We start from the raw sequence: 13,684 nt of genomic DNA on the forward strand, positions 1-13,684 counted from the left end.
ATAGAAGGCAGTCTGTGCATTTTTTCTTTGAGTTCTCAGAAAGATCCTGTCCGGTTTTAACAGTATAAGGCTGTGTAAGTCCATCAACTAGCTTTATATAAACCATTCTAGAAAGTTCTTTGTCAGGGAAATTGTTTTGAATAGAACCTCAGCTTATTGCCCTCAAGTTTCTGTTACAATGATGGTCTCAGACAATCCTAGTAGTAGGGTAGACCCGTGGTCCCATTGTCTCATCTGTCTGTTTTCTGAGGCATCGCCACAAGTGGTTGTCTATCAGCGGCGTGCCGGTAAATAGTTAACAATGGGCCCTCTGACGGGAGAGTTGATTGAAGTGCAACATTTGCTAATTTCTGTGCAGCAGATGCTCCCATCATGACTGATGCAAGCTACCAACGTGATATCACTGAACTCAGAGTTGAGAAGAGACATACTATAGAACCACATTGTATAGGATTTCCACCACACAGATAGAATAGATGGAAGTAACTACAATGGCAGAAATGATAGCAAAATTTAGTAAAGAATCAGAAAGTTGTAAAATTTAAGTATCTTCACCTTTTTAGTAGAAAATATTTCATTGTAAGCTTATAGAATTTAAATTTTAGTAATAGCTGTATTTAAGTGGCTTAAAATGTAACAGTTAAGTTCTCATGAGCCAATATAAACATTTTGAAAAATGCTTTAACAAGGAGTTGGGCTAAAATGTAGTTCTACCTGAATTTATAATAGATTTAAAAGTTATAGCTAGAGAATTCTAGATATTCTGGCACCTCACTGCCGTAGCTGTCTCCATTGCTTTACTGCTGAAGGACTTGTGGCCTCCTGCATAAACCTTTCCGTCCTTCCATCTTTATACAGAGTCCACCCCAGTCAACTTGCTAAGTACATGAAAGTGGCTCTGGGCAACTTGTGCCCTTCCCTTCCTCGAACAATTCTTCCTTCCCCATTAGTGTCCCCATCTTCACCCCTACTGGTATCTCTTCCTCTTACTTGCCTTCCTCTTGCCATTTATGAAGTTCAAGGCTCTCATGCTGAGTGCAAGGAATTAGTCATTTACACCTTGGTGTGAACATGTTTAACTCTGATTGTTACTTCTCTCAGCAAGTGGGACTTGTAAGTGAAGCCTTATTTGTAATTCTGGAATCACACTGACTGAGGCTGGAATCATAGATTTTGTATTATCTAGCTTTTGTGATCCTGGGTCAGCTAATTAACTTCTTTGAGCTTTGCTTCTTCCTTTCTCCAATGGGGGAGAATAAAAGTCCTTCCCTCCTAGACTTCTTATGAAGATTAGATGTGCTGATATATTCAGGGCAATTAGCATAGAGTTAGACACTTTAGGACTGCTCAATACATGGCATGTATATTTTTAGTATTTTATTGTTACGATTTCTGATGAAATGATTTTGGGTACCAAATGACAGTTTAGAGGGGTACTTAGGGGAGGCAGACACCTCTGTGATTGCCCTTTCCTTCTCTCCTTACCAGACAGTGCTCTGTCCTGTCTTAAAGCAACAAGGCCTTTTATTCTGGCACCATAACTCATCCAAAGTAGCTCAGCAGCACAACCTCAGGGTCGTTTTTTCTGAAGGCATTGATGTGATTTATTAAAGATGGTGAGGACCATGTAGGTGGAGGTTATTTTTAAATAATAAAATTAGAGGAATGTAGAGGAATTGCAGAATTCCATTTTCTAGACCGATTTGCTTTTTCTTCTCCTCCTTCCCCTTCCCCCTTATCCCCTTCCTTGTCTTTCATCCTCATTCTCCTCCCATTTGTTCTTTCTCTTCTTCCTTCTCCTGCCCTTTCTGTTCCTTCCCCTCCTCCTCCTCTTCCTTTTTGTCTTGTTCTTTCTCAGTCTTAGGCATTTTTATTTCTAGATCCTCAAGAAACATTTATTCTCTTAGGCTCCTGAGTGGATCTTACTTCTGAGATATCCTTAAGACTCTTTTGCCTTTATAGTGTTCTCTGCCACCAATCGTCTCCATCCGTACTTTGTTTTGAAATAAAGACATGTGTGTTTACTCAACTCAGAACCAGGCCTGCTACCTTCAACAGCCAGTGAGGTATAAATTTTGAATAACTAGATCCAGTGCACATTAACTATCTCACTTTGTGCAGTCATTTAGACGTTCAAAGTGTCAATTTCCTCATCTGCAAAGTGGCAGTGATAAATCTTGCTGTGCTCTGGATATGGAGCTGTTGTGGGGGTCTAATGAATTATCTCAAATGGGCCAGGCGAGGTGGCTCATGCCTGTAATCCCAGAACTTTGGGAGGCTGAGGTGGGCGGATCACGAGGTCAGGAGATCAAGACCATCCTGGCTAACACTGTGAAACCCCGTCTCCACTAAAAAAAAATACAAAAAATTAGCCAGACATGGTGGCAGGCGCCTGTAGTGCCAGATACTCGAGAGACTGAGACAGGAGAATCACTTGAACCAGGAGGCAGAGGTTGCAGTGAGCTGAGATCATGCCACTGCACTCCAGCCTGGGCAACAGAGCGAGACTCCATCTCAAAAAAAAAAAATTATCCCAAGCGAAATGCACTGTAAGTGATAAAGCACCATGCACACACATGGTGGAAGTGGCTTGTTTTTCTGATAATATATCCGTGTATAAGAGGTCACAAATCCTATTAAACCCTCAGTCACCCTTCATAGATCTGGGCTTGGTGGTGGGACCATTTCCCACCACCTCAGCTTTGATGGTGAAGAGCGCTGGCTTTGGACTGACTTCTGAGATCAACTACTATTCTGGCACTTACTAGCTCTATAACTTTGGGTAGATTACAGAAGCTTTCTGATCTCTTTTCCTCACCTATAAAATGTGCATAATGATACTTTGCTTGGAGGCCTGCTGGAAGGACTAAATGAATAATACATTCGAGGTGGTTAGTGAAGGTGCAGGCACCTGCTACTCAATACCCCATCCCCTCAAATGGTGACCTGAGTGGTTCAGTCCTCCCTGAACCCCTCTGGCAGCCTGGCAGGCAGTATGGTCTCCCCAGCCTCAGCATTGCCTTCACAAAGACCAAGTGTCTCGTTTGACCATGCAGTTGGGTCCTTGGAAAAGTGGGAAGAGGCAAGTACTGGTGATGGAACTCTCTTAGCTTATTCTTATATCAGAACCTTGTCTTTCTCTGGGCATCTGGTTTGCTCTGGAATAGCTGCCCTTTAATTTGCCCGAGGCCGGAGCAGCAGAAGGGGCCCCATTAAAACTGGGAGGCTAGCTTCCCGTGTCCCTACCCTCCTACTCTCCACCCCATCCCATCATTATCCTATCTGTTCTCCAACTCAATTTTAGTTTATAGGCGTTAAATTGCTGCTTATCCTTAAGGCCTGACTTTTCATCTTTCAGGGCTGCATGCATCTACCAGGAAGTACAATCAAGGAGATCGCCACAAACCCAGAAGAAGCTGGGAAGTTTGTCTTTGAAATCATTCCAGGTAGGCCACAACAGGTAGGACAGAGGTGCAATGCAGAAGTAAAATTCCCATTTTACTTCTGGATTCTAGAAGTCAAAGCTATATTTGGAGACTCATTCAACTAACTAACCAACCAGCCTATTGAGAACCCACAGTGGTTCTGTATACAGTTAATGAAGCTATTGCAGTTTATTAACTAGTATCAAGTGCTTGAATAATGCCCATGAAATAAGTAGGTAAGCATTTTGTTCAACTCTGTAAGCATTTCATGAGTGTGTGCTAGGAGCCAGGTACTGTACAAGGCACTGAGCCACTGACATGAAAAGTGTACCTTCTCTACTCACTAAAATGAACTCAGTCTAGAAGGTGAGTAGGTCATTAAATTTAACAGTTAAAATGTAAATGGAACCATGTGAAATTGCCATTTCGAAGGGTCAAAAATTATAAAAAGTCAACAGCCTCAGATGGTTCCACCCATTGCATCTCACCATTGCACACATGATTGGCACATTGGAGGGTGCCTCTTTCAAATCAAGAGTTTCCTTCCTCGAATGCATTTGGAACAAGGGGAGTTTGGGTCATGCTCCTGAATCTGCCATGCTGAGATGCTTCCACCCTTCTCCCTGTCTCTTGCTCCTATGCTAGCCCTAGCCCTGCCAGGGGCTCTGGGACTAGAGGTTAATCTGACTGTGTAGCCTTGCTGCTACTGTTGTACTGACCACAGCAGGGGAGGCCACGTGGCTCCTGAGTGCCTCTTTTCTTCCCCCTCTCCTTCCCACTCACACAAGGTGACTGTGTGCTTAAGAAAGTTGATGGAGAAGGCAGCATAGCATAGAGGTTAGAAGTGTCCAGTCTGGAGCCAGCCTGCCCTGACCCTGGCACTATTTGTGTAAGAGGTTACTTAATTTCTCCTTGCCTCTGATTTTTTGTCTATAAAATGGGGATAATAATGATGATAGTGAGGATTAAATAAGGAAATCAATATGAAGCATTTGATACAGTGCATGTCATATCAGTGTTTGATATTTGGGAATAATCTAGAGATAATTATAATGCAGAAAAAAATTCCTAAACTTGGCTATGACCATTTATAGAATACAAATAAAAAAATTTTTAAGTTCCTAGATGGTCCCCTCATGGGCACTGTCTTGCTTGTTTTTTTTGTTTTGTTTTGTTTTTGTTTTTGTTTTTTTGAAGTGGGGACAGAGTCTTGCTCTGTTGCCCTGGCTGGAGGGCAGTAGTGCGATCTGGGCTCACTGCAGCCTCTGCCTCCCCAGTTCAAGCAATTCTCCTGCCTCAGCCTCCCGAGTAGCTGGAACTAGAGGTGCATGCCATTATGCCCAGTTAATTTTTGTATTTTTAGTAGAGACAGGGTTTCATGTGTTGGCCAGGCTGCTCTCAAACTCCTGACCTCAGGCAATCCACCTGCTTCAGCCTCCTGAAGTGCTGGGATTACAGATGCGAGACACTGTTCCCATCCTCCCTTGCTTTTTAATCTGAAGGTCTATCTTCCTCTCTTTCTCTTCAGAGGAAAAGCAGGAAAGCCTGCTTTTTCAGTCTCTCCTCACTAGGAATATCTCTCTCCCTTTCCACAAAGGTTATTCTGTTCTTAGGATGCCTCTCCCAGTGCAATTCATGGGACACAACCATCCATGGTAACATGTGTGTCCTAAAGCCTGGGTTTTCAATCTAGAGTAACCCAACTGAGAGATCCAGCTGAAGATTCACTGTGGGCTTTGCACCAAAAATACCTACTCTTCAAATTGCTATACCAGTGCAGGAGGAAGATTTGTTCTCTCATTATCATTCATGTTCGCAACAGTCTCCTGGCCTGCTAGAGGAATTCTCAGATTCTTTTTTTTTCTCTCTCTCTCTCTCTCTTTTTTTTTTTTTTTAAACAGAGTATTGCTCTGTCGCCCAGGCCGGAGTGCAGTGGTGCAATCTTGGCTCACTGCAAGCTCCGCCTCCCGGGTTCATGCCATGCTCCTGCCTCAGCCTCCCCAGCAGCTGGGACTACAGGCGCACACTGCCACGCCAGGATAAATTTTTGTATTTTTAGTAGATACGGGGTTTCGCCGTGTTAGCCAGGATGGTCTCCATCTCCTGACCTTGTGATCCACCTGCCTCAGCCTCCCAGAGTGTTGGGATTACAAGCGTGAGCCACCACACCCAGCCTCTCTCTCTCTCTTACACACACACACACACCTCACACACATCTCATAAGGACAAATAATTCTAAAGTAATAATAAGATAGGAAACCATTTTCATAAAGATACCATCATCTTCCAAGGTTCCACCCAACCCTAAAGTGAGACATCCTTCATGTTATAACAGAGAATTTTGAGTTCCTCTTTTTATCATCTTCTTTTGCAAGATGATTCTCCGCAGCTAATGCTGGTATAAGAAATGGGCTTCCTAGATAGGATCCTCTCTCTGTGATCACCAGTTTTATTTGCACAAACACCACACAGAAACTTTTAATTGTAGTCATGCTAGTTTTTTTTTTTTTTAATTGAGGGCAGGCAACAATTTAGGGTAGGCTTCCCTCTCGCTACTGACCTTTCATAGAATAACTATCTATTCTCCTCCCACCCCAGGGAATCACTAGGGATAAGAGGTTGTTCCTTCTGTTGCATATGCTATCTCATTTAGTTCTCATACCACTTTATGATCTGTTGTCACTCATTTATACAACAACTTCATTGAGCATCTCCTATGAGCTAAGTACTATTGCAGGACTGGGAATGTGGCAAAGAACTAAGCAGCCTGCATGCACCTTATGTGGGAAGAGACTAGCAGCAAACCAAATATATGGGCAAATTATGTAGTTTTTCTGATAGGATAACAATTATGGGGAAAATTAAACCAAAGAGAGAGAAGGTGCTGGCTGAGACGGTTGACTGGTTATTGTGAACAGAGCCGGCAGAGTTTGTGTCATTAAGAAGGTAACCTTTGGGCACAGATCGGAAGGCAATGAGGGAGTCAGCTAAGAGCACAGCTGGAGGAAGAGCATTCCAGGAAGTGGAAATTGCCAGTGCAAAGTCTCTGAGTCTATTTCATATGTTCAAGGAAGGTCAAGGAGGCCAGTGTGGTTAGAGTGAAGTGATGGCAGGAGACAAAAATAGGACATTTGCTCAGGGGTGGGCACAGATTTCATAGACAGTTGTAGGCAATGTGAGAACTTTAGCTTTTCTGCTAGAAGGATGGGAAGCCACTGGAACGTTTTGAGCAGAGGTGTGACATGACATAACTCATGTTTTAAAATTCTTTTGAATTGAAAATAAAAGTAAGTAGTGGGGGCAAGGGCAGAGCAAGGAGGTTAGTGAGGAGGCTTTTGCAAGAATCCAAGTCAGAGATAGCAATGATGAAGGGCTGTGAAGTAGGCAATTTCTGATCACATTTTGAAGGTAGGGAGGGCTTCATTTGCTAATTAATTGGATGTGGGAAAAAGAAATCAACATTGACTCCAAAGTTTTGGCCTAAACAGTGGAAAATATGGATTTGCTGAGATTTGTGCATGTAGCAAGTTTTTTCAGGGTATGGGGGGTAAGGGCATCAGTTTTGGACATATTAAATAATATCTCCATTGCACCTGTAAGGAAACTATTGCTCAAGACAATTTAGCTACTGCAGTGATGGAGGTAAGAACAAGATATTAAGGGATAATAGAATAAGGACTCTCCACTCAACTTGGAGTAGGGGGAAGAAAGGTCCCTAAAAAAGGTAACATTTGGGTTGGGTTTTAAAGAATGGACAGGAGTTCCTCAGGCAGATTAAGAAAAGAAGAGATGTCCATTTCCAACAAGAGAAACAGCCCAATGGGTAACACATGTCGAACAAGCTGTGTTTAAGTCAGATAAATTGTGCCTGAGGTCAGAGTTGCTGTTCATGAGCTTTGTATTAATGTCAGTCAATTCCTCTTAATGAAAGTCTGTCCTAGCACCCCAATTATGCCCAAATACAACAGAAACCTTTCCAACCCCCTTTGGTTCTTGTCTCTTGGACCTATCTTAATATCATCAAGCTTCACATTATTTCACCCTTTGGTACAATCTGATTCTCAATCATCCTGTCATCAGGTCATCAGCTCTCCTAACCAGAAGAATTAGTCCATGGAAGTCCTCTTCATTCAGGAACATCTTGAGACCTGGGTGTTTCCCAGTGGGGTTGCTCATGACAGAACAAAAGGACCTCCCAGGACTCAGGGTAAACTGAGAAGGCATGTTTTAACAACATATTGACTGGAGTTGAGGCATGGTGGAGAGAGAGGGGGAAAAGACACCAGATAAATTTTGTCCAAGGTCACATTTAGAAGCAATATGGGCCAGTGGAATCTTTCATGGGAGTAAGGAGACCGACGGACTTGCCCTGCATTTGGCAGCAACTCACTGGATACTGATGGACTGGTGCTTTTGCATCCCTGGGATTCAGTTCTATTATCTATAAAATGGAAATAATACTAACTCCTTATTCTATTTCAAAGGGATATTGCAATTCCTGGAGGGTCTTTTCATTCTTCCCTGAGTATTTTTAACTTATCATTTTACTTCTGAAAACACCCAGTTCTCAGGATATTCTCAATGCCTAGGGTTTTAATGGACTGAGCCTTCCAGTCAGAAAAGCTGATGACCCAATGACAAGATGGATTCAGAATCAGGTTATCCCAAAGGGTGAAGGAAGGTGAGGCTCAGTGATGTTAAGATAGGTCCAAGAGACCAGAACCAAAGGGGATTTGAAAGTCTTTTCCTGCCCTGCAGGGAAATACAGGTTTAGGCACAACTACTCAGCTAGAACAAGCTCTCTGAGGGAGATAGCCTGCCATTGTGAGAAGAATGGGTTGATGCTTACAAAGGCACTTTGAAATTTAATAGTATCCCATAATTGAAAGGGATCACTATTGTTTTCTTGTCCCTGCTAAGACCTTTTTATTTTAACCAACTAAAGAAAATCCCAACTTTGAGGATTTCCATTTGCAAGCAGGTCCATGGATGAAGTTAGAGTTCAAGTCTCAGATCTGACTTAACTTCATGGTCTAAGACCTGTATTTGATACTCTTCTTTTCCCTCTCTTGCTTCTTTCTCCCTAGTTTTCACTTTCCCACATTCTTTCCCTTCATCTCCTTCTCCCTGCTCTCTGTTGCCTTCAATTTCTCCCACCTGTTTTGTCCATTTGAGAACACCAACCGAGGAAACACTACACCTATCTATAATCTTAGGTTTGAAGTGAAAATGGTAAAGAAAGTTCTAACAAGTTTCATGTATCCATTAACTGAGTATTGAGAACCTACATTTGCAAGGTCTTGTGTGGTCAGGAGAGCAGAAATATGAACACCAAGCACGAATTTTATGAAAAAAGCACACATGTACTCACTGTCACTCCCACCTGAGGTTGTCATCTTCTACCCTACCCCCGCAACTGAGCTCAAGGCTAGCTTAGGAAAGTATCCGTGACTGGCGTGATGATCTAAGGTCTTCTAACTTTTATGGGCTGAATTGTCTCCTCCATGCTGAAACTGCACCACGAACTTCCTTTTCCTTTTGGCAGGAAATGACTTCTGTCCTCTTAATGAAAGCAGCCCTCAGCCCCAGCTACGCCAATTGCAAACCATTGTGTTCAATGATTTGTCTGTAGAGTTAGAGCTTCAGCAAAAACAGTAAGAGTGCCCGGATATCCAGGTCCACTGAGGATAATTAGACAACACATTTGTGTTGTTTGGTTGGTAGTGATTCACTGAACCAAGAAATCAACTGAGATCTTGTTCCCTTCCCTTCCCCTTGCTCTCATACCCTTATCACTCTAAGACCTTCACAAGTGCTACTTCTTCCTCCAGCCTCATGGGACCAGAATCGCATGGGACAGGACTCCTATGTCCTCATGGCCAGCTCCCAGGCAGAGATGGAGGAGTGGGTTAAATTCCTCAGGAGAGTTGCTGGCACACCCTGTGGAGGTAAGGACCCCTGCAGGCTTTCCTGGGCAGGTGCCTATGACATCTCAGGGAGTAGGAAGTAGCTCCAGATGTGATAGCTCCTTGAGCAGTGCTCAAGGGAGACAACCAGAAAACAGTTATCTGCATGCCCATGGCCAAGTCCTCTGTCAAATGTGGAGGAAAAGTGGGCTCAGAGCTTCTAGCTTCCCACCCCCTGCACCACCCGGGTCATCTCAAAGAGCCATCTCCAAATTAACTGGACAGAAGGCAAGTCTTTTGCACTGAGTAAATGTGTATGATATCCGGAGGTAGTCCTTTCTCCTCTCTGGGTCAAAGTACTCTCATCTGTAAAATGAATGGGTTGGATGAGCTGACCCTGCGTCCCCAGCAGCACTGGCTCACGCAGCACCACGAGTCGGCCTGGTTCTGGGAACTGATGGCAAGAGCTATGCTGAAAGCATAAGTTAGGCTACATAAGTCAGCACAGGAAAATAAAGCTGCTGTCCAAAAGAAGGATGATCAGACTGGGGAAAGGTTCAGGAATTGTGTCTCAAGTCTTGCAGGTGTACAGTGAATTCAGCATTCAACACTTTTCTGGGTTTCACAACTCAAGAATTAGAGCTCTCTGGGAATCCTGGTGATGTTTCCACATTTGAGGAGGGTCCTGACTAAAGAAAACAGATGCAAAAACCATCTGAAATTAACAAACATATGAATCTAGTATGTTTCCCTCCTTTTACAAAAATATGAAAAAAACTGACAGTTCTCAAGTTAACATTTTCCTTCAACTTTTTAGGAGCATGCCTACTTGTGTCAACTCCAGATAACCTTAAGTATATAATTATGTATTGACTGTGTGGTCTGTTATTTTGGAAATCATTTAGGGAGGCTTTCATAGTTTGAATATTAAATATTTATTTCATTGGCCAACAGCTTATTTCAGAAATTTCAAGAATACCACAATAATTTTGTGGAGAGTAAAGAAAAAATACTCCACCAGAGGCATTTTTGTGTTTTGCTTTCATTTGCTCTTTACATCTACACACTTTTTTCAGAATGACACACTTAAAATTTATATGCAATTTAGTACCTTTGATTTTATGGCTTAATCATTTTCCCCAAGTTGCTATGGAATGTTAATTGATACATGTCAGAGTTTATTTGGTTACAAATAGAAATTGTATCCAATGATGTTAAACAACCAAGAGAGATTTGCTGGTTAAACACATTAGCTTCTCAAAGAAACCAAGAGCAGGAGCTACCAAGAGGTTTTATAAGAGTCTGGGACCAAGAAAGGGGACATTAGCATTGATTTTACCCTGTCTGTTTCTCTGGGAGCACATGACCTGCAGGTACGTAATTAGCCAACATGCTGGAAGATCTTAGCTGTGACCATCCTTATTGTGCTGGATTATGAGATTGTGAGCCACCCTTTTCTGTTTTCTCCAGTCCAGTGTTTTAAGCTATCTGCATAGACAAGGGTAGTGGATGTTGCCTAATCATGCACCTGCTCTCTGAGTCAAAATGGTATCCGTGTACTTTCACTAGGTTCTGTGACTACTGTGATGCTTGACTGAGCCTTGCCATAGTGAACTGCTGTACTCTGTCATGATACACATGGGGATTTCACCCTCGCCGCACCCCAAGACCACTACCTGAGGAGCAAGTCAAGCATAAGTCCTGTAGGCGGTGGAAAGTCCAGAGAAGGGGAAATCAGAGTGCAACACCACTTACTTTTCAAAGAACAGTGTTGCCTCTGATGCAGCATCTCAGATTATTATTATTATTATTATTTTTGAGATGGAGTCTCATTCTGTCTCCCAGACTGGAGTGCAGTGGCATGATCTCGGCTCACTGCAACCTCCCTGCCTCCCGGGTTTGAGCGATTCTCCTACCTCAGCCTTCTGAGCTGCTGGGATTACAGGCATGTGCCACCACACTCAGCTAATTTTTGTATATTTAGTAAAGATGGAGTTTCACCTTGTTTTGGCCAGGCTGGCCTCCAACTCCCGACCTTAGGCGATCCACCCGCCTCGGCTTCCCAAAGTGCTGGGATTATAGGCATGAGCCACTGTGCCCAGCCGTATTTAAAGTTACTATCCAAAATCATAGATCCCAGAACGTGAGGGCATTTTTAAGACAGTATATAGTCTCATTTGAGGCCACTGGGCAAATCAGAAATGTGTTCTTACTATTTGTAAGTTAGGGATGTTGGTCTTAAAGGGACAAACGACCTGTCCCATGGGTCCGCTCCTTTGCCACAGCACATTGCCACTTGGAAAGAACCTCTAACATGGGTTGACTAGATGGTCATGCCTCCCAAATACTGTGAAGTCACTGAGACATGTTGCTGCCACCTCTTTCTAGCCCTTTGTGAAATTATCTATGGCCTTTTCCACCCAGAGCCTGCTCCCTTCCCACCACCTTCATCACTACCAACCCGATGGAGATGGAATCCTTTCTTGTCAAATTACAGCACTAGCCTTGAAACTCATCTCCACATGTTCACCCCCACCTTCTTACAAAATGTTTTCAACAGAGTGGCCAGAGTGAGCCCGTTAAACCTGTCATATCAAGATTCCTCTCAGTTCAGCATTCTCCAATAGCTTCCTTTCTCACTCAGAGTAAAAGTCAAAGCCTTATAATGATCTTATAGTGCACAGTCTGCCCGCCGCCCCCACTCCCGCATTTCCCCTCTGACCTTGTTTTCTAGAACCCTCTTTTATGCTCATTTCATTCTAGCTTCACCAGCCCCCTCAAACATCCTACCTGTGTTCCTGCCTTCAGGTCCTTGCACTTGCTGTTTCCTTTGCCTGGAATCCTCTTTCCCCAGGCAGCTGCATGGCTTGGTCCCTTACTGTCTTCAAGTCTTTGCTCAAACATCACCTCAGTAAGCCTTCCTCTATCATTCTGTTTAACACTGAATCCCTTCCTTACCCCTCAGTTCTGCCTTGCTTTGCTCCTTGGCACATACCCTCTTCTAATGTGCTGAATATTTTACTCGTTTGTTTTGTTCCTAGCTAGACTCCCCTCACTGGAAGGAGAGCTTCAATCTACTTGGCAGGAATTGTTTTTCTCTTTTTTTGTACAGTACCATATACCAGAATCTAAACAGTGCTCAATAGAGCTTTATTAATCTAATAGGTGAAAGAATGACGTCATTTTCCCATAGCAGCACTATGTTCTGCTCCCTCAGTAGGCTCTCCTCTGTTAGATGATGATCAACTTATCTGAGAAGTTATTCAGTAAATGGATTGTACCCTCTAGAATTATACTATCTTTCTCCAAGTATGTCAGTAGTGAGTCTTGGTGAAGCTCTTTATGGTACAAAGACCCCCCTTGGAGAATCTGATGAAAGCTATAGAAACTCTCCCCAGAAAAATACCTAGACACAAACAATTTTGCTTTTGACAGCAAAATATTTTCAGACACCTGTAGCTCATCTGTACACCCTAGGGAATGAATCCCAATTTTAAATTTTGGAAGTTACTCTGGTGACAGTTGTGCAGAGCTGATACCTCTTCTGGCTTGCATCCCCTTTTGGGCTTCTTTTCTCCCTTGACTGGAGAGATGGTCTACATGGTCTTCGTGGCATTCCCAACTTCTTCCTCAGGGCTTCTCCTGCCTGTAGCTGGCTCTGAGTGTTCCTCTCACCTTAGAGGGCAGCACACTGGTGTTTCAGCCTTTTTCTTATCAGTGGGCTAATTTCTTGCCACCCTTTCCTAAGGGCTTGTGACTTCTGAAAACTCATTCTCAGCTTACTCTTGCCCATTTCCTCCAAACTACTCCCTCCTTTTAGTAAGACAGGCATGCCTTCTCTGGATCTCCACACTGAAACCTGGTCCTTGTCCCATCTCCAGGGAGCAAGGAGTCCAAATTGCAAATCGTCACTCTGTCCAGACCTGCTTTTGTCCTGTTCCTCCGGAGATGAGTCATCTGAGGTTTTGCTCAGGCTATTGCTAAGCCAGGAAACAATGCATTACATTTTCTCCTTTACCCAACCAAATTTTAAGGTCCTGAAACAGGTCCTGTGTTTTTCAAATTATTATTATTAGTATAAATTTATGGAGTACAGGTGCAATTTTGTTACATGCATAGATTGTGTAGTAGTGGCCAGGTCTTTTAGGGTACCCATCAACCAGATAACTCATATTGTACCTATTAAGTAATTTCTCATCATACACCCCCTTCCATCCTCTCATCCTTCTGAGTTTCTGTTGTCCGTAATTCCATACTCTATGTCTGTGTGTACACGTTACTTAGCTCCCACTTATAAGTCAGAACTTGTGATATCTGTCTTCTTGTGTCTGCCTTGTTTCACTTACAAATGAC

General features: G+C 43.1%; 1 protein-coding gene across 4 annotated transcripts in view; it reads left to right on the forward strand.

Moving 5' to 3' along the window:
• The window catches only part of LOC105465194 (Rho GTPase activating protein 25), a 95,099-nt gene that overhangs the window by 42,711 nt on the left and 38,704 nt on the right, over positions 1-13,684 (forward strand). For 3 of the 4 annotated variants that reach the window (XM_011713466.2, XM_071076837.1, XM_011713467.3), the window contains exons 3-4: positions 3,359-3,446; positions 9,257-9,373. In XM_011713466.2, coding sequence (XP_011711768.2) covers positions 3,359-3,446; positions 9,257-9,373 — 205 coding nt within the window. The remainder of the gene's footprint in view (positions 1-3,358; positions 3,447-9,256; positions 9,374-13,684) is intronic. The other variant, XM_011713469.3, reaches the window with a different exon arrangement.

This window comes from Macaca nemestrina, chromosome 13 (genome assembly GCF_043159975.1).
Source record: "Macaca nemestrina isolate mMacNem1 chromosome 13, mMacNem.hap1, whole genome shotgun sequence".
Lineage (NCBI taxonomy): Eukaryota > Metazoa > Chordata > Mammalia > Primates > Cercopithecidae > Macaca > Macaca nemestrina.